General features: G+C 34.5%; 2 protein-coding genes across 2 annotated transcripts in view; one reads left to right on the top strand and one right to left on the bottom strand.

The window, feature by feature from the left end:
• Positions 1-4,729, bottom strand: part of LOC147074826 (uncharacterized) — a 42,712-nt gene extending 37,983 nt beyond the window's left edge. Inside the window, exons 1-4 of the mRNA XM_085942887.1 lie at positions 4,575-4,729; positions 2,777-2,941; positions 624-2,213; positions 167-270 (exon numbers count right to left, since the gene is read on the bottom strand). Coding sequence (XP_085799013.1) covers positions 167-270; positions 624-2,213; positions 2,777-2,874 — 1,792 coding nt within the window. The 5' untranslated portion in view covers positions 2,875-2,941; positions 4,575-4,729. The remainder of the gene's footprint in view (positions 1-166; positions 271-623; positions 2,214-2,776; positions 2,942-4,574) is intronic.
• Positions 4,730-7,504: 2,775 nt separating this feature from the next.
• Positions 7,505-11,319, top strand: LOC147074825 (SOSS complex subunit B homolog). The gene is made up of 3 exons (XM_085942755.1): positions 7,505-7,693; positions 8,675-8,891; positions 10,826-11,319. The coding sequence occupies exons 1-3, from the start codon at positions 7,571-7,573 to the stop codon at positions 10,852-10,854; spliced, it is 369 nt and encodes a 122-aa protein (XP_085798881.1). The 5' UTR covers positions 7,505-7,570; the 3' UTR covers positions 10,855-11,319.
• The last annotated feature ends 2,531 nt before the right edge of the window (positions 11,320-13,850 follow it).

Raw genomic sequence — 13,850 nt, 5'->3', positions numbered from 1 at the left:
TGTTATTTATTCATTGTATAAAAAAGTTCTTTTATCTTGAAATACTATTGCAAGGTGTTTTGATCTTAGAATGAATAGAATAAATGGATCTGAAATACAAAGGACTTGATCCACAGGGTTATTCTTTAACATCTTTGGACACAAATAGACAAAAATCATGACTCACCATATGGGCAAAGAATGCAGGGGAATACGGCTCGACCTGGTAATCTATGTGACAAAGCGTGACTGTTGACCTGTCCTAGTTTGGCCATATAAGCACCGCACATCCTAAAAAGACCAATAATGATATTACATAATAGTTTAAAATCATAGAGTTATAACATACAAAATAAAATTTTCAACATACATAATTTTGAAAATACTTCTGAGAAAATATATTATAACCAATAAAAAAAAACTTTTTGGAAAAAGACACCCCAAGAACCCGAATCCCTTTAAAAATGTCAGGGTTACATACACAGGTTTTAAAGGGTACATATTATTATGTTATTCTTAAAAATGATACATTTCACAAGAACTTTGTTTCAAAACATTGTAAAATATGTCCACAATGCAATGTATAACATCCCTTTATTTAACCAACAGCTATAGATTAAAAAATATTTAATATTTTTTTTTACCTGCAAACGAAGCCCACACTCTTCCCTTTAGGCTTGTTCTTGGTCCAATCGACGTGTTTACCCGGCACATAATCATCATCATCACTATCAATACAGGGTTCCTTCTTAATATCCTCAAACGTATCGAACTCCACAGACTCCTGTCGGACTTTCTTGGGCCTAGGCACGGTCGGCACAGTATCGTATTTCTTCGGCCTACCCCGCTTTCTAGGTGTGGGGGTAGTGGATCCGAGAAGAGGCTGAATACCTCCAATGGCTGAAATCACATCTTCTTTGTTCTGCTTTTGTACTTTTTTTGACGGGGGCTTCTCATTGATGACAGTTAAAAGACCGTCGTCATTGGGATCAAAAGCGGCATCGTCTCTGTCCAGATAGTCGTATATACCATCATTATCGACGTCTTCATACTTGGATGGCAGATATTTCGCATCACCTGTGGGCGTAGCCTTGCTTTTAGTACTTATAATAAACTCGCTATCTCTTTCAATAAACTTGTGAATTTCTTCAATGGAACCTAAGCATAAATTAATATCGCTCAGTGACATATTTATAACTTCAATAAGTGGCTGTCGAACGGTCGTTTTTAAATATTCCATCTGTGCCCGACTCATTTTAGTCGTTTGCGGTGCTTTTTTTGTATCTATTTCAAAACTGACGCGCCGCTTTTTCTTTTCCCCTTGGGCGGGCGTCGAATAAAACAGATCTTTCATCATTTTCTTATCATAAGAATCGACTTTCCGCTTGCCTCGATTCGCAATCTTCTGTCTGGTCGTCAAATCGGTGTCATCATCAGAATTTTCATGAGCGGAATCTTCCAAAATATCCAACAACTGTTTCCTGGTGTATTGTTTACCTTCCGGCTTGGGCGGCAGTGACTCTTCATCGTTCAAACTACCCAGTAATGCTTTATCGGCTTCTATTTCATTATTCAACCCGACCATTTCTGAAAAAGAAACCTTCTTGTCTTTTCTCTTTTGCTGTGGTGGTTCTTCGGACGCTTCTCCCGCGTCTCCAATACCAAGATCTTGCATGATATCTTCCTCGAGTTCGGAATCGAGCATTTCCACTTCCATCTCTTCTTCTTCGAGCTGTCCCTCATTTTCATCATCGTCCAAATATTCGATTTCCGCAAACTCCTCCGGATCTTCGTTGGGTTGTTTATCTTCCACGGTGTTCAGTAACTCTTCCTCTTCCGTATCGTCCATGAGATATTCAACATCCTCCACTTCATCCAAATCTTCCGGTGATATCTTACCATCAGTAGGCTTTTCACTTATGCTATCTTTCCCCACCGTATTGTCCTCGGTCTCAAAATTTGTACTTTTCATGTCATTTTCGAGTTCTTTTAATTCCTCTTCCAGGCTATCGACTTCTGTTCCAGCTTGATCTACTGTCTCCTCGACTGCCTTTGGAAGTGAATGCGGTTTCCGCGGGGTGACTGCGTCTTCTTTGACTATGGGGGCTGTCTCTTCTTCTATCTCTTCGCATTCAACATCATTGGCGATGAGGAATTGGTAAATGTTGTCCGTTAACTGGACATCTTTATCCCCGGTAATGCTAGCCAAGTCCACATCATAGCCGAGAATATCCCTAAAAATAAATTAGTATGATTAATAATCCCTAATCAAAATAACAATGAATTTACATTCACAATGGTAATAGAATGTTTTTATTCATCTCAGAATTCGACCATACACCGAACATAATCGAGCTTGGCAAAAATGAGGCATATTCCACACGACATGTGTACTAACTTTTCACCGTGTTACGAATTATCACTGCGTTACCAATTATTTTAGATAATAACATTGTTTATGGAATTGCTTCCGTGTTAATTTGGAACAATAAAAATTAAGGATAACATGTTACCACGTTAACTGTTAAGAATATCTCTAAGATCTAGGATAATGTCAAAAATTATTTCAAAACCTACAAAATTTCCTAACAATTTTTTTAAATTGAAAACAGTAAATCAAAAATACGCAATAAGTTTACACCAGCAAGTGTTGTGGATAATATGTTGACATTCTACGGATGCACGATGATACGCATTTTTAGTTATTTCAGCAAGCGTTTGCAAGGACATCAGAACCGACAAAGCCAAGCAAACTTCGATATTTCAATTATAGAATATGACGATATATAATATTTACTTTGCTTTTTGAAGGAAGGAAGCGAAATCATCTCCTTCATTGACCTCTAGTTCGGTGTCCTGTCCTGCCGAGTCCTCCAGGCACAGAATGAGAGACATGGCGTCGCAAACGGAGAGCCCTGGCCTCCCCTAACGCCACTTTGAAATTATCCAACAATGCACCAATCTGAAAATACAAAACTATCATTACAGATGGAACATAGAACTATTGTTATATTTAGGGTAGTGGTAAAACGGTCAATATTATTATGGAGACTACTACGGTAATGTTCACGCCACGTGGCACCCCTGTACACAATGGGCCCCTGCGGAGTAAGACACAACTTTAAGGGAGAGAGTAATGTTTTTAGCAAAAACTAATTTAATACATATTATTTTAAATAATCAATACACATCTGACAATTTCCGATCCGAATAGGATCATATAGGCCTCCACAGAGTAGAGGTTTGTATTAACAGATTTTTTTTACGAGAAATGGAAGTCGGCCACTTGCTGAACCTATTAGGTTCTGACTCATACACAAATTGAAAAACAATATGTGTACTTGCTAGGCCCAAGATTTGAACCTGGGACCTGACGCTATAAGGCCGACGCTTAAACCGCGCGGCCTTTGTGGGTGGGTGTATAGCAGAACAATACTAGCATACCTGCTGACACCAGACAGTCAGCACTATTACGTTGAAACAGTTGTTAACATAATCACTGCTGACCTTTTAATTACCACATTTAAATATCATGTTAATTATATCTAATGGCCAACTACTCCAAACGCGCCAGTCGCGGTGTTAGCACTAAATGATTTAAGTATTATCGTGATAGTTCAATTTACACACTATCGGTGCCAGTAAATCCATGCACGTGTACAGGCGCTATTAATGTAGAATAAATAGACTGATGTTGAAAAATACCTTTGAATCAGTACCAAGTGTCAAAAAACTTAACCTAACTTTCAAACGTTACACACCTATTTAAAATAATACAATAAATAAAATTAGTATGGTCTAATTATATACATGGCCATTTTAAAAGATAACTAAGTAGCCGATGAAACAAATGAATAATAATGATTAGCTATTCGAAATTTAAACACGAAAATGTGTATTTTGTCATACACTTGAGATGTCACTACTTCGCACGCTCGACATTTTAGAAAAATACGTAACTTTTGTACTATTTAGACTTCGTAAACTCATTAATAATGCATTATAATAATACTATTAATATAATAAACATAAATGAATGCATTAAAGTTTAATAATACACTGTGAATGGACAAAACAGTAATGTCATTTAGATTGAATAAGCGTATTACATAGGTATCAGAATTTTTATCAACGATTTAGATTGCAGTTAAACATTCACATTACGTAAATAATGAAAATACAAAAATCCAATACACACTGCATAGCTGTAAAACAGGAATCACTGCATTTACAATATTATGACACAAACGACATTTGAAATAACGCGTCTCTTCTTTTCTTTTTCTTTAGAAATGTCCTTATCAAAATTGTGATTGTATACGACTTGAAAACGTTTTTTTTAGAGTAATTTAGCGAATACAAAACAATACTCTCGAACGTTCGCGAGGAATTAGAATTGCAAAAGCATTTTTGACAGCCGCCGGTCAACTGGGATTGATTATGACAAGCAGAATATTATTCGAAAACCTCGTTATTTATATTACACGACGGCGTCGGACATTGCGGAATAAGCGCCCTTCCAACGATTCCGCTTAATTCTGATAACAAATTTCATAGTATTTAACGTCGCAATTAATAATTAAAATATCACACACCTCACACAAATTCAAACTTCCAACCAAAACAATATGGATTGAAATATTGTTAGGCTATTGAGTGCAAACTATGTGCGATTTTAGGAGAGAACGCGCTTAACTTTTCTTCGTTTGTAGGGCGACATGTTGAAAAGATGTTAGCGGCCAGTCACAGTGGCGTTGTATAGCATTGCAAAATGGCCGACAGTAATCGACGATAATCTTCAACGAGCGTAGCACAGCACTAATATAAATCGATTTTGCTTTAAAATTACTTATGCAAGTGATGAAAAACCCCCAAATGTACACCATTTGAAGTTTTTATTCCAATTAAATCGTCAATTTGTGAAACAAATGCTTTGGAATCACTAAATTATGAACATTCAAAGACAATTTTTAACACAGCTCGTCAAAAATACATTAGAGATGGACACACAATTTGGCGTTATATAATTATTGAGTATTGAACCAACATTTTAAGTGCACCGGCACGAACCTAGTAAATCGAATTCAAGTTAAAAAATATGCGACTGTAAATAATAGGTACTTACATAAATATTATCAACATTCTGTAAATGAGGTCTCGTTCTGAAATCATGCTTTATTATTATTCCACGAATATATTGATATTTATTTATGTTTTAGTGATTAAAGTAAAACAAATCAAACTAAAAAAATAAAAATATAAATGTTGGGAATAAACTGGTTAGGTAGGTACCTACATATTAATATTTTCATACAACACAGTTGCATTTATTATAAATATGTAACTATGTTGTATGAAAATAATATATTTTTAATTAAATATCACCCATACTCGGCTAATCACCTGTACTTCAATAATTATTAGTGTTAAAATCTTTTATGAGATTATTTTTTTTATCTAATAATCATATACATTTTGAAATAACCTCATTCTGTTGCAGCCAATGACATTATTAATGGACGACGCACTCAATACAGTAGCTAGCAAGTAAATTCGCGCATTCGCATGTATAGGTAGACGTCACGCAATTACCATTATGCGATATCACGCATCGGGAATTTATAGCAATATGACCTTTATTGTAATAGCGTTAGAGCAGTGTTTCTAATGTCAATGTTCATTTGAGCGAGCCCATTCGAACCGAACCATTCGGCAGACCCAACAAAAAGCATCAGGAATTTATAACAATATCACCTTTATTGTAATGGCGTTAGAACAGATTATGCCATTCGGCAGACCCGACAGTAAAGTGAGTGTCATTTTTTTCCCCAGATGATTCATCCATATTAATGTCATTGGTTGCAGCGCTTAATAAATTGAATAGGTACCTACCAGTTATAACATTACCAAGTATATTACAGAATAATAGTCGTAAGTAATTTATATCAGCCCAATTAGGTAAATTGTAGTTTTGGTGTAAAATAAAGATTGTAAAAACAATATTAAAAATTCTAGCTTGCATAAGCTTGTGAAAATAATCTATTATATTATTAAAGTATGTACCTACAAAATTTGTTTTTCAATAAGTTGTACATTAAAATTCTATTTTTAATGTTTTTTAATATCTACACTTATATAAATGAAGCTGAAAAGATTTTTTTCGTATTTAATAATTTATTCTCAAAGATAAATGAAAGTTTTATTTAAAGATAGGTACCTACCTATCAAGATAGATCAGTGATATTTCAATCAATTAAATTTGTGTTTGGGATTAGGTACCTACCTGAAAAGTAGCAATAACGAGGTCTGGCGTAATGATTACTTCAACGATTATTATGAATGAATATTTTTACTTACAGGGCTCGAAATGGAACGGAACGCACCGGAGCGCCGTTTCGGCTCCTGAAATTTGTAAAATTATCGCTCCGTCTCGTGGAAAAAATATGGTGACCGTATGAGCTAGATAGGCCATAGAATAGAAAATCTAACACACTTATTTTTATAAAATACACATACGATTTAATGACTATTAAATATCTTCAGAAAAATTGACGAGCGCTCCGGTTCGTAAACTTTTCCATTTCGAGCGCTGTTTTTACATGAAATAAAAAATATTTTTAAATTCTATAATGTGTGCAAAATTATACGGGTATGTCAGGTCATATTGATTGCATATTTATTTTTATACTGTTAGCTTACAGGTAGGTAACTCAGTACCTATTTATTATATTATTGTGTTTGTTTATTAAACTACCTATTTACAATATTATAATAATATGGAAACTGATGATATAGGTAATTTAATTCTGAATAATCACAAATTTACATTTGAACTAGGTACTACGTAGGTAACTACTATAACAAAAGATTATTAATTATTACAATAATCATTTTTATTATCCCGGTAATATGCGCGGGGTAAATAAGTTTTATAATCACCCGAATTTATTTACATAATAGATGGTTGGTAACTCATATTATTATACATTGAAATAGTAAAGAAGATTTCCTGACTAAAATAATTTTTTTTAATTGGTAGGTAGGTATATACGGCAGCCACTGTAATAAATAGATAGTAAAAATATAACAAAATATTGGGGGACCTATAGATTCTGCATAATATTCTCTATTCTTTGTGCTGCGTTGCAAGAAATATTGTAATAATATGAAAGAATTAATAATACTTTACAAATAGAATTAGGAATTCCTATTTTTCTATTGAAAGTTGTTTTACCCAATACTTTTGCAAAGCTATTTTACTCGGAAGTTTTATATTATAACTATCGGCACATCGCGAATATGTATTTAAAAGTGTAAAGACGACACAAATTTTATTTATTACAATTTTAGCGACCCCAAGTTATGTGGATCAATACATTATAATTATGTTGACCTGAATTTTGTAATAAAATGTAATCGACTATTTTACACATCTCTATTAATAATAATGTGCACACCACTAATGACATGACGGCAATTTCGCAAAATAATTAATTAATTTTATTATTGTCTTTGGATTATCTGTCACTTTTGTTTGACTTTACTGGACGTCGATTTCTTTGGCTAAATTGCTCCGATTCACCCAAATGACATGGAATACGTTTTGATCAAAGATCTTAGACCAGGCTTAAAGAATGTCAATGTTATATTTATCGTTCTGGAAGTGGGTCCGCCGACGATAACCAAGGATAATAGAGAAGTCAGAACATTTAAGGTACCTATCCAACAATAGCGTGAACATTATTAAATTTACTTGCTCGTTACTATCGCTTGACGATGTTTTGAGGAACATGTAATGAGATTCAGACTAAAGATACACTTCTATTAATATTTTCTCTTACATATGTGCCCGATGTCGATTAAGGACCAGAACACTTGTTCCATGGGTCGCGTGTTCGACTGTTGTTTATTTCAATGTCTTTAATCTATTTGTCGGTCCACTGCATACACCTAATGGGTTGGGTAAATACCTAACAACCAACCCTTGTGTAAAAGCAGTCTGTCGAAACTACATAATAAGGTTTCGCAATGAAAGTTGAGGCGAACACAGATACGAAAGTAAGTGTGTATTGGTGCATTCTGAGGCAACGGGCATTGCACAACGTCTACGAAAAACAGCTGTTTGTCTTGCTTACACCTACTTATTGCGCTTATAGCGAAAAGAGGACAACATGCGTATACGTTGATGTCGATTTAAAAATTTGAAACATCCTGTTTGTAAACAATGCGTCTGTGTGAGTATTGCTTTGCCTCAACTCTTGTTAACACATCTATACGATAAAGTTCTATGCTCTGTCATGGAAGAGAAACTATAATTTATCATTTACTCATTACTTAAGTAATGGGTTTCCTCTTTAAAAATCTTCAAGTCAATCATTTTCAGGATAGTTCTACAATCCATGGTGGCCCTTCAGGAATATGTTGTTTTCAATAGTATAATAATAATATACATTACATTTAAATGTAACGCGCATTCCATATTTGAAAACAGTCATTTTATGGCCTGACAGTCATAATGTATCCTGCTTCAAAGCCTTGGTTTTTCCATTTCTATCTTATTAATCTGTTCTGCGGCTGATACATAGCATCTTTGAGGTTCAGGCTGAGGAGGTAGCTTCCATCAGACGTGTGGGATGTTGAGATGTTTTCCGGAGACGTGAAGCCTCTTATCAAATGCGGATGACTATTTTCACAGGTAGCAGACCAAACGGCATGCGTGAACGTGTCGGTCTGGGACGTAGCCGGTCAACTCTTGGCTCCCGGAGATATAGTCCGGCTGACCAGAGGATACGCATCTGTCTGGAGACACTCACTAACATTATACTCCGGTAAAAGCGGGGACATTCAAAAAGTCGGCGACTTCTGTATGGCTTTTAATGAACAGAGAAATATGAGCGAACCTAATCTCACTGGTAATAATCTGTGCAATATTTAAATTCAAAACAAAACTTAATTAAAATACATTACAAAAGAGGACTGTAAAGCAACCCCCCCCTCCCCCATTATCAACCACTTAGGGCCGTATGTATGAGTTTGCCAAATTCTTTATAAGCTATTTAACCGATTTTCCATCATATAGCGTATAGGACTGTTTATGACGTAAGCAATCTGACGTCACACACCATTCAAAATAGCTGCTTCATCTGTCACTTTTAAATGTCATTTTAGTAGGTAACTGATACAATGCCTCGTACCTATTTCGCTTACAAAGCGCAATATTTCTCATGGAGAGATAAGATGGATTTACGTAAGATTACGATAAAATATCTCCGCTAAACGACCGCAAAAATAGGTACCTACTGCTGTATCTGGCATTAAAATATGCAATTGGAAGCATTCTGCATTCTTAAAAATATTATGGTACCTACCTACCTAGTTAATTATTGTAAGATAACTGTAATAATCAAGGCACAACTCTCAAATACACTGGATACATCATTAGTGTCATACGGTGATTGGTATAAATGATTACAATTTCAAAATTTTGAATTATTGATCGGGTAATGAAATTTTATAAGATTGCCATTATACGGACACCATGACACATGATGACGTCACTAAACAACGAATTACGTTTGTACTCATGCATACAAACGTGCAGTTTATAGCCTATAAGGTTTTTGGGAATCTCATGCATACGACCCCTATTGAGGAGAAAATAATATACGTACCACATAGTTAGAGGTCTCGCACTTCCTAGAACCGGCCCTGCTCTCAGCAACCATAATTTCTTCACGGGGTCCATGCGTTTTACTTCTCCGGTACCACCGTAATCAATAAGTAAATCAATCATAAAAATAAGTATTCTATACTAGCCCAAATGCAAATCAAAACATGTTTTTATAAAAACTATATGAGGCGTCTAATTCCAAAAATTATTAATTAATTAATTTAATGCCCACAGTGGCCACGCGGCTTAAGCGTTGGACTATCACGCCGTGGGTCCCAGGTTCGAATCCTGGGTCTGGCAAGTGCACATATTGTTTTTCAATTTGTGTGCGAGTCAGGGTATGGACCTAATAGGTTGAGCAAGTGGCTGACATCCATTTCTCGTAAAAAACAAAATCTGTTAATACAAACCTCTACTCTGTGGAGGCCCATTTCATCCTATTAGGATCGGACATGGTCGAAAGAAAAAGAATTCCAAAAAGCGATAAGTCCGCATTTGGTGAAAATCGAGAAAAAAATACGCACGTATTCTTTGTATAATTTTACACAATATGTATTAATCCTATAAATTCCAAAACGCGACATAACCCTACGAAAAAAAATATTTTAAATCTCGATTTATTACAAAAAGTACTAAGTCCGTGTTTCATATTATTTAAAGCTTGGTTGATTTCGCGCGTAAGTCAACCAATAAGAAAACGTTCAATATTGGAAATCGCGTCTCCCATACTGTAGCATCTGGTAAACTCATGACAGTGCCACGGAAATATATGCCTTATGCGCAATAAAATAAAAAGTGAGGTACAAGTAGCGCTATGTCCAATTTTATGTTGCCTATATTTATTACATTTAAGAGTTTATCGGCTAAAACAAATTGCCATTTGGTTCTAATTTAGACATAGAATACAACGAAAAAAATAATCTCACGTTAAAACAAATATTTGAAGCTTGAAACATAAAAACGTTGTTTCCCGAAAATATTGAATTGTGGACTTGTCGCTTTTTGTAATTAGACGCGTCATATATTTGTTATACCTATTACGGTATCGACTTTTTTTTGCAAACTTTTCTGGGAACCCCAAGGTTTCGTAGATCCTTGATTCGGTATAGCTGTTGTCCGCTTAAAATTAAGCGATTTTAAAATTTAACAAAATTAATGTGTTTATTATTCTTTCAGTAAATGGCCACATGTTCCCGGTAACTTAAATCAATTCGGAAAGTCTGTTCAAGTAATACACCACTGACATCTTGGAAGACAGAAGAAAAAACCTTTTGGTGACTTACACTTACGGGTATCGGTTGTGTTTGTCTATCGGCGTTTAAATGCGGATATTTTACATTGTAACTTATGAATTATCACTCTTGCAAGATGACTTGATATCGGTTTTAGCAAGACTTAAGTTTGTAATATGGTTACTGGACATTGATACTCGTGTTCATTCGACAAGTGCAAACACCACAGCCGAATCGTACCTTATAAATTGTCGATATTGACTGAATATTAGTATTAGTACTTACATCTTAAAAATATTAATAATTACACTTCATATTTTGTATCTAAGTGTTGGTTATTTCTTCAATGTTTGAAATTTACAGAAATTAGGACAAAATCAATAAAATCTGATACACATATTATTTGAAAATAAATCATTTTGAAAAACCTTGAGAAAATATTCTTCTTTTTCTTTGACCATCGATACTCAACTGTTATAGGGAAACAACTCAAAATACCTTATTCTAGATATAGCAATAGCATTTGAAAATTTTGTACAAATTCTCATTTCAATGTTAAAACCTTGATTTTTTAGGTACTGTTTAACAAGATCTTCTTGTCAACATGTTAAAATTGTGAACTAATAAGCCCTTCCCACTTTTAACCGCACTTCGACTGCAATGAAGTCCGGTTATCGAAGAGTTGTCCACGTGTTAAAACTGTCAACTAACAAGCCCCTCCTATTTAGTTAATCACACTTCGACTACAGCGACTACCGGTTATCGCCTAGATTTTGTCGTTCAGTAAATGTGTTTATTTTTTATTTAGTTCAATTGAACTTAGCAATACACACAGTTTAACAAATAATCAACTCAGACATTCCTGTTTATAATTGAATTAATGATTAATCCTAGAAAGGGTTATTCGATTTTATGACCCGCTGAAGAAATTGTTGATTATTTTTTTTGTTGAATTATAAAGAAAAGACCTTTCTACATTGACTGGCATTAGTCAAAACCTTCAAATTTTGAGTTGTTTCCCATTCCTTAGCTATAGCATGTGGGCAACATGTGATGTCTTCAAGAATCCCTATTGCTAGCCAGTATATGTGCATCTTGTCAGGTCATGCCAGCATCCTGGAAAACAAGCATATGAGAAAAAATCTCAATCTCTCTCTCTCTCTCTCTCTGTCATTCTCAAGAAATCTGCAATGCGCCCAAAAATGTCAAGAAAAGAAGGAGGAAGAAGACGCAGTGGAAGCACAAAAATTTGTTAAAAAACCTCTTCGTGAGGCGGTCAAGATCCATATTGGATTGTAGAGGCTATTAAATAAATAGATAATGGTATTATTAACACGAATTTTATATTAATGCCACAATAGCGAAGGGTGTAGATCTGACATAAATAATGCACACTAAACTTTGTCAGTTAAACGTATTTGTTTTCATTGAAGAAATACTACAATGTGTAGATAGGATTCGTTAGTTTTTAAAATTCAATTAAACCCAGCCATAGTAGATACTAGTCAAAAAATATTTGTTTATCTATAAAATATAATATAAAACTATACCATTAAACCATACATAATTTTGGATATTTTGTAGATAGAAGAATATTTGTTGAAGAATGGTTTGGTTTAGGCAGGGTTTCATTGAATTTTAAAAACTACTCTGTACCATCTGCAAATTGTATTCTTAGTTCAATGAAGACAAATAAGTATGACCGACAAAGTTCAGTGTGCACTATTTATGTCGAATCTTAACAGCCTACCTCCACCCCTCGCCACTGATATGCCGTCATTATATACTATCAAACAATTTATTCAATTATTCTTTTTTATTCGATACAAAATACACACTAGATTTTAGAGTACCTACAATATATATAAGATCACTGGCGGCTCCCTCTATAGGTCATTCGGTCATTGACCTGCCAAAATAAATACCTAAAAGTGCGGCCACACCGGCAACAAGTCGCGCGACAACTCGTTAAATTTTACGATAATTATCATAATTGCTTAAGAAATTTTACGATAATTATCATGCTTATCGTAAAATTTAACGAGTTGTCGCGCGACTTGTTTTCGGTGTGGGCCCGGCATTACAATCGACATAATAATATTAATAATATGTGCAATGTCATATATAATAATATTAATAATAATCGGTGGATTTGAAATTATAGGGCGCGCGATATTGTGTCAACCCAGTATATTGGGCTTTTTTTGTTTGGGCGATAATTCCCCGAACAAAAATATTGTGTTCGCCGGCAGTCTGAAAATTGACCCAAATTGAATATTTTTATAAAATTTTCTCTCTCGTTTCTCATACATAAGACAGAGATCGATATAACACAAAATACGAGATCGAAGCTTGTAACGGTGCGTGAATTACTGTAATATCGGCAATGCCCGAGTGTGAGACAAAAGATTTTTTCACCTAATTAAATGAAACAGAATGATAATACTGACTAGATAATTGGTCTCAAGACGCAACTGTGTATGCGGTTCGGATTCGTTGACAGGTTTTGACGAATGCCTTTGGTTATTTTAATAATATATAAGGAGTTTTTGGTGATTTATAACATTTTTGTGAAGCAGTTAGTACGCACGCAGTAGCAATTGAAGTCTGTGATACAATTATAATGGAAATGGAAGCACGATTTGCATCCAACGATCATCTCATTATATCCGATTTGTTCAATAAAGAAAATTACACTGATTTTAAAAATAATTTTCCCACACGTCAAGTAAATTTGGTAAAACTGTTAGAAGAAATAAACATAATCAAGTTAAAAAATGAATTATTGGTGTTTTATCAACGAGATGATTTGCATGGCGCTATTAGTGCAGTTTCTCTTCTACATTTTTTACTCAGCAATAATTTCAACGAAACATTTTCCGAGTCGATCAAAGTTCTCCAATTTATTTGCGTCATACCAATGACAACAGTTGAAAGTGAAAGATGTTTTTCCACTCTCAAAAGAATAA

This window comes from Rhyacophila brunnea, unplaced genomic scaffold (genome assembly GCF_057557595.1).
Source record: "Rhyacophila brunnea isolate RB1 unplaced genomic scaffold, BYU_Rbru_1.0 scaffold_15, whole genome shotgun sequence".
Classification (NCBI taxonomy): Eukaryota; Metazoa; Arthropoda; class Insecta; order Trichoptera; family Rhyacophilidae; genus Rhyacophila; species Rhyacophila brunnea.
This window is presented reverse-complemented; position numbering and strand designations above follow the sequence as displayed.